This window comes from Homalodisca vitripennis, unplaced genomic scaffold, assembly GCF_021130785.1.
Source record: "Homalodisca vitripennis isolate AUS2020 unplaced genomic scaffold, UT_GWSS_2.1 ScUCBcl_13249;HRSCAF=23390, whole genome shotgun sequence".
Classification (NCBI taxonomy): Eukaryota; Metazoa; Arthropoda; class Insecta; order Hemiptera; family Cicadellidae; genus Homalodisca; species Homalodisca vitripennis.
In genome coordinates this window covers 41,544-49,012 of record NW_025789468.1, presented here as the reverse complement: position 1 = coordinate 49,012, position 7,469 = coordinate 41,544, and the positions used below count along the sequence as shown (strand labels likewise).

The 7,469-nt window shown below is 32.1% G+C and overlaps 1 protein-coding gene across 1 annotated transcript in view; it reads right to left on the bottom strand.

The window, feature by feature from the left end:
- Window positions 1-4,762: 4,762 nt before the first annotated feature.
- Window positions 4,763-7,469, bottom strand: part of LOC124375106 (baculoviral IAP repeat-containing protein 6-like) — a gene marked incomplete at its 3' end in the record, with an annotated part of 39,996 nt that continues 37,289 nt past the window's right edge. Inside the window, exon 12 of the mRNA XM_046833217.1 lies at window positions 4,763-4,977. Within this exon, the coding sequence (XP_046689173.1) occupies window positions 4,763-4,977 (215 nt within the window). The remainder of the gene's footprint in view (window positions 4,978-7,469) is intronic.

The following is a 7,469-nucleotide window of genomic DNA, read 5'->3' as shown; positions in this document are numbered from 1 at the left end:
ACCCTTGCAGAATCATGTATTTTCCCGCTCAGGCATTTTATGCATACCATATAGCAAAACGCTGTGGCACTCAAAGGGTTAATAGATAGATATACTAAAACTGTATAATTAAAAAATTTCAAGTTTACATTCTGAGACTACAGAATAACTATTTTTTTTAATACTAGTATACAACATTTTGTAGTAATTTATGACACATTAGCTTAAAACAATAACAAACACCTCAATGTTCTTACCACTATTGTGTGTGTGTTTGTTTCAATAATATATACTATAATACGAATAAATAAATATAAAATAATACTAGTGTAAACCATCAGAGAAATAAGCTGATATTATGTTAAATATTATTAAATATTAATAAAAACACTACTTTTCCAAATTGTTTATTATTTCGGGCGAGGCCTTTCAAAACCAAAGGTTTCATCTTCAGGCAACTCCACAAATAAATATTTACATATTGTTTGTTAAAATTAATATTAAATTAACATATGGTGTAAAAATGTAAATACAAAAGTTTTGGAAATATTTCAGCCAGTATAAAAAAATTATATTTGACTAGAGTTTAATTTTTGAATAAATTCAGAAGAAAGAAGATTGGAATTTTCAATAGGGCCCTCTTCATTGTTCATGAGTTTTTCTTTACTTCTGTTTTATGTATAGTGTTTCCCAAGCATTCAAGTTCATTGGTTTTGTTATTTCTTTTATTAATTTTAGATTTGTAATTGATGTTTCTGTGTCCTGATTCAATGCAGTGCTTGGCTACAGCAGATTTGTCAACTCTTCCATATTTTGTGTGTGATAAATGCTCTTTAAATCGTGTTTTTATTGTTCTTTTTGTTTGTCCAATATAAATTTTGTCACAGTCATTGCAATCCAATTTCATAAATTCCCGATTTACTATCATTTGAAATTTTGTCCTTAGGGTTTCCTAAAATTTGGGATAATTTGTTGCTTGTTCTGTGAGTGACAGTTTTATTTGTATGCTTTTTAAAAGTTTTGGAATATTTGGTTTTGAAAAAGTGCTGTATGTTGTGCAAATAAATTCATGTTTTGTGTCTTCAGGTGGTCTTAATGTTGTCTTATCTTTTCTACTTTTTCTTTTTAAAAGCTTGTTTTAGTATATTGTCAATGAGTTGTGTGTAGTGTAACCATTGAACATAGCAATAGATTTGATGTAATTTAGTTCTTTCTTGTAGTTTTCTGTTGAAAGTGGTGTATTTAACAGTCTATAAATCATTGAATTAAATGTTGCTCTTTTTTTGTGCAGAAGGATGGTTAGATTCATTGATGATGAACCTATCTGTATGAGTTGGTTTTCTGTAGATATCAAATTCAAATTTTGTTTCATTTCTAATAACTAATACGTCTAAAAAATGGGATACTATTGTTTTGTTCAATTTCATATGTAAATTTAATAGTAGGGTAAAACGAATTTAGAGTTGTGATAAAATCTTGTATGTTTTCATTTTTATTAAATATTGCAAAATAAATATGACACTATTGGTTCGCATTCTATTCCCAGGTTTGTGTATTTTTGGGAGACAGTGTAATTTTGGAATGGTAGGACTCATGTATAAACTCCCCAAACTATTTTCTGTCTCAATGGTTGTCGAAAAATCTTCAAACTTTAGAAAGTTTTCCTTCATTTTCCATCAAGAACAGATACGATTTTATAGAATCAATTAAAGACATTGTTCTATATGAAGATGAATATCTCGTTTCTTTTTGCGATGTAACATCGCTTTATCCTAATGTTCCTATTAAGGACACAATTAAAATAATTACAGATTGGTTAACTTCTCAAAATTTACAAAAGGAAATTAATTGATGAATATTCCCGTATGATAAATTTATGTATGAAATCAGAGCACATTCCAATATAGAGAATCTTATTATACCCAAATTGATGGAACAGCTATGGGAAATCCTCTCTCATGTTTTATTGCCAATATTTTTATGAGCTATTTTGAAACTACAGCCAAATCTAAAATGACATATTCCCAAGAAAATGGATAAGATACGTCGATGATATTTTTGCAATATTTAATAAAAATGAAAACATACAAGATTTTATCACAACTCTAAATTCGTTTTTACCCTACTATTAAATTTACATATGAAATTGAACAAAACAATAGTATCCCATTTTTAGACGTATTAGTTATTAGAAATGAAACAAAATTTGAATTTGATATCTACAGAAAACCAAACTCATACAGATAGGTTCATCATCAATGAATCTAACCATCCTTCTGCACAAAAAAGAGCAACATTTAATTCAATGATTTATAGACTGTTAAATACACACTTTCAACAGAAAAACTACAAGAAAGAACTAAATTACATCAAATCTATTGCTATGTTCAATGGTTACACTACACAACTCATAGACAATATACTAAAACAAGCTTTAAAAAAGAAAAAAGTAGAAAAGATAAGACAACATTAAGACCACCTGAAGACACAAAAACATGAATTTATTTGCACAACATACAGCACTTTTTCAAACCAAATATGCAAAACTTTTAAAAAGCATACAAATAAAACTGTCACTCACAGAACAAGCAACAAATTATCCCAAATTTTAGGAAACCCTAAGGACAAAATTTCAAATGATAGTAAATCGGGAATTTATGAAATTGGATGCAATGACTGTGACAAAATTTATATTGGACAAACAAAAAGAACAATAAAAACACGATTTAAAGAGCATTTATCACACACAAAATTGGAAGAGTTGACAAATCTGCTGTAGCCAAGCACTGCATTGAATCAGGACACAGAACATCAATTACAAATCTAAAATTAATAAAAGAAATAACAAAACCAATGAACTTGAATGCTTGGGAAACACTATACATAAACAGAAGTAAAGAAAAACTCATGAACAATGAAGAGGGCCCTATTGAAAATTCCAATCTTCTTTCTTCTGAATTTATTCAAAAATTAAACTCTAGTCAATATAATTTTTTTATACTGGCTGAATATTTCCAAAACTTTTGTTTTACATTTTACACCATATGTTAATTTAATATTAATTTTAACAAACAATATGTAAATATTTATTTGTGGAGTTGCCTGAAGATGAAACCTTTGGTTTTGAAAGGCCTCGCCCGAAATAATAAACAATTTGGAAAAGTAGTGTTTTTATTAATATTTAATAATATTTAAAGAATTTCCAATTGCTCCAAGAGTCTACAATGATATTATGTTGGTTAGTATATGTTATTACCAATCTGCTTGGTTAACCCTCCGACTGATGACCGACGGCACAGCCGTCTATTTATACCGCTTGTGAACTGATAAAGGCGGCACAGCCGTCGGTCAACTTTCCGTTGTTATTGCGCGAAAACCACAAAGGTTATACAAAAGTAATTTACACCAGTTGATTTCTATGCTCATATTTAATAATTCATTTGATATAGTTTACGTCCATATTATTACTCGTTGTCAGCTGTTTTCAAACCAAAGGCCCGATCGGCACGCGGCTGACCGGCAACGCAGCTGGTGACTCATCGCGGGCGTGGCGCATTGTTCGGCATTTCGGTATTTGATTCATATATATTATACCACTAAAATACTGATTCTCCTATGTCTAGAGAAGACTTTGTAGACAGCATAATATCAAATTTAGCTATCCAGGAAGATGCAACACTCAATCCAAATGAAATGGGGGATGGAAGCCATTTTACTTGCGCATTTACCTGGTAAAAATGAAAGAATTTGTGTTGTTTGCGCTGATGATCCCGGTGTAAAAAGGAAGAAAAGTGTATTCTGGTGTCCCAATTGTAACTGTGGTATTCACCCTACGTGTTACCATAAGTTGGAGCACTTCACTAGGCCTACACATTCAGGGAGGAGGAAGAGGACCTACTCTAGTGAAGATGACTAAAAAAAGCAGTTGTACATTTTTTCAGTTTTTGAAAGAAAACATGTTTTGTGTTGTAAATATGTGTATATATGTCATAAAGACGTTTGTTCATTATAATATGGTGTATAATTCTTACATTTGGAGTGTCTTGATATCTTTAGAAGTAACAAAGCTACAAAGCTAAAAAATATTTCTTTCAATTAACATTTTCAGTGTTATGAGTAAATAAAAAAAAATATGCTAAATTAAGTGAATACTTTTATTACTGTAAATTATTCTATGGTTAATAACAAAAAAAAATTATATATAACACTTATAACTTTTAATTTATTAAACATTTTTAGTAAATTTCTTAAAAATATGCTACACACGGGCAAATTCTAGCTTATCATTCTGGGAGTTTCTTATTATCAGCCGGAGGGTTAATGGATTAAGAATAAATGACTGAGTATCACATGTATTTTAGTAATCGACTGTTTTTAAATAATCAAAAATACTCTCAGAAGATAAAAATTGGAACTTTGGAACCTTATGGTCGGAAGTATTTAAAATGTACAAAAAGGCACCTGAGATGCATCTGAAGTGCAAGATTTTTCAATCTATACACTGAGTATGTAAATTAAATTCTGCAAAAGGAAATTCTTTTAAAAATTTATATATAACAAAAGTAATGCATTACATTATAATTCAACAAATTAGGTAGTATAAAAGGTAACATATAATTCTTTTACATATTAAAATTATGGAAAAAATTAATATAATGACAACAGTTTTCCAGAGCATTACTAAAGTATATAGAGAAGTTGGCACCATTCGATCACTTTTTGAATGTCTATATATGGGGAATCGGCATTAAAGAGGTTAATGTGAATATTTCCAGGTCAGTACCTGTCTTGGGGGAAGATATTAGTCTGGCGGGAGCTGTAGAGGGAGGTGAGAGTGGAGACTAGGAAATCGCCCCACCATGGCTGCAGTCCACACATCCGCACCAGCAGCGTGCAGGCAGAGAGCTGCATCCGTGTATCCTCAGCCACACACAGCCAGTTAAACAACTGCTCACACAATGGCTGGTCGAATTTTTGATACAGGGAGTAAAGTGCAGTCTGCAAATACAAGGATCAGTAATGCAGATGTCAATTCCACATATCCTTAGAATTATTAAATTATTGAGAATAGATTTTATTTATTTATTTACTTATTCTTAAGCATCACATTACATCATAATTTTAAGACAGATGATTTGTCATGAAACTTAGAAGACAAAACTATATTAAAATATGGATAAAAATGAAATAACAATAAATGTAATAAATGCAACAAACAATTAAAAAATTATACACTAAAAAATAATAAATTATATTAAGGGCTATGTATTTAATAATTTTGTTTGTTGGGCTGAACAATATAATAGAACATTAAATTAAAATATTCAAATACAAACAATAAATAAAACAACAATTTAAACATACTGCTCTAATAATTATATATGTATTTATAAGCAACTTTTACACTTTCGGCCCCATGTACAGAGGTGAACATTCAAACAAAGTTAGGCTATGCTGTACAGGTTTTATGACATGTTTATGTCTTATTTTATAGCTGTGACCATTTGATTCTTCATGAATTTGTCAAGTTTTGACTTTATTGAACATACTACATCTAAGTGGCTGTAAAGTTTTACAATTTTTAGATTAATGAAACTGGTTTTTAATGGGCACGTGTAGATATGCCTGCTAGATAGCCTTCTTTTGCAGGATAAACACATTATCAACATGTCTAGAGACACCCCATGGTAATAAACCATAATTCATATATGAGGGGAAATAAGCGTGGTAAACAGCAAGTTAAGTTTTTAATGTTTTTGTGTATATTTAGGTGATCTTAAAGAAAAAATTATGAAAGAAAGTATTTTTGTTAAATTTTAAATATGTGACTAAAAACACCACAGGAACTGGCCTATTAATTTGAGCATATTTGCTTATATAATGTATTGTTCCATAATACCTGTGAATATAATACTCTTTTAACATAGATAATTTTTTTTTTTTAACCAATGTTTTTGTTTTCAACGACAAAGTAGTAAACTCCACTCATTAAACATGCAGCACTCACTTTTAATGTTTCTATTTTTTGACAAAGACATAACTGGCCGAACTAAATATTACAACAAAAAACAAAATCAGAAACTGGGATGTATTTTGGAGACAACTGGTCTAGGGAGCATCTTAAGCCTAGTCGTCTAACAGATGGAGGGTTATAAAAGTAAAATTTTGTTCCGTATTTATTATTAAAAAAAATTTAACAGGGTGGCCAGTCAAAGCCTCTTTTCAAATTCCTGGGTTTTTCTCCAGTTTTCCCGGTTGAAAATTTCCAACTCAACTTCTATTTTCAAACAACTTTAATACTGTATTTAACCCTTACTCCGAGTACAACAGTGACGGTTAGTCATCAACAGCTGTATTTACAAAAAAAGGGCCCAAAACTGCGGTGCTCTAGCAAATTTTGTCACTAGCGATATGTGAGAAATTCAGTGACGATTTATCGCTATCACCTATTTTAAGCTCCTTAGTTTATATCTCTGTGTCTTTTGATGTACCAACATAACATACCCTCATAAGATGTTTCCTTAGGGGGCCATGTCCTGTCAACATTCCTAATATTAGTCTTATATCCTCCTTATTCTGATCTAAGAGAGCTTTAAGAGAGCCTACCCTTTAACGTAAGGAGAAATAAACATTTTGGATGGTCTTAATCCTGACGCTCTACTCCAATTAATGTTTCTTATCCTCTTTTCCCAATCTTTGACCAGAGCTTTACTGTTGGAGAAGGCTATCCCGCAACCTGGCTCCGGCCCCACCATTATGGATTCCGCTCCCTTTTTGGCGAGGATGTCTGCTTTTTCATTACCATGAGAATGCCTTCATGACCCGGTCCCTACCGAGTGTTACCCTGTTATTTGTTGCCAGCCCAACTAGAGCATTCTTACATTTCCAGACTGGTTTTGAATCAAACGAACAGGTATCAAGTGCCTTTAGTGCAGCCTGACTGTCAGAGTATTAAGTATTTTAATCCTTTGGAGTCTATTGCCATAACCTCCACCTGAAAAACCGTAGCACTTCCTAGGGGCACAGACAGCCATGTCAACTCCTGGTCAGTGTATTCCATATCCTGCCCTAGAATCAAGGCGTGAACCATCTGTGTAGAACTTCAGGACTCCTTTTGTAGGGTAGGCCTCCTTTTTAATCCATTTCTCCCTACTTTCGATAGAGACCGTATATGGGTTGTCAAAGGAGTATTTCTTAACCATTACATCTGACACATTGGTTAGCATTTCAGCCTCAGGAAATTCCTACAATATCTTCATGTGGCCTTCTAAGGCCTAGTAAAGGCATTTATTACCTTTGTTCTTAGAAGCTTCATTGCACTTAAAGTGGCTGTTCTCATCACCTCCTGCCCTAGACGATTGTATCCTAGGACCGCTTCAATTGGTAGTGTTGGGCAGGAGCTCATCGCTCTCATGATGCTTAAGCAAGCTAGTCTTTGAAGACTCTGTAGCCTTTTAGCAGCTGTTGTTTGTTCTACTTTCGGTCACCAC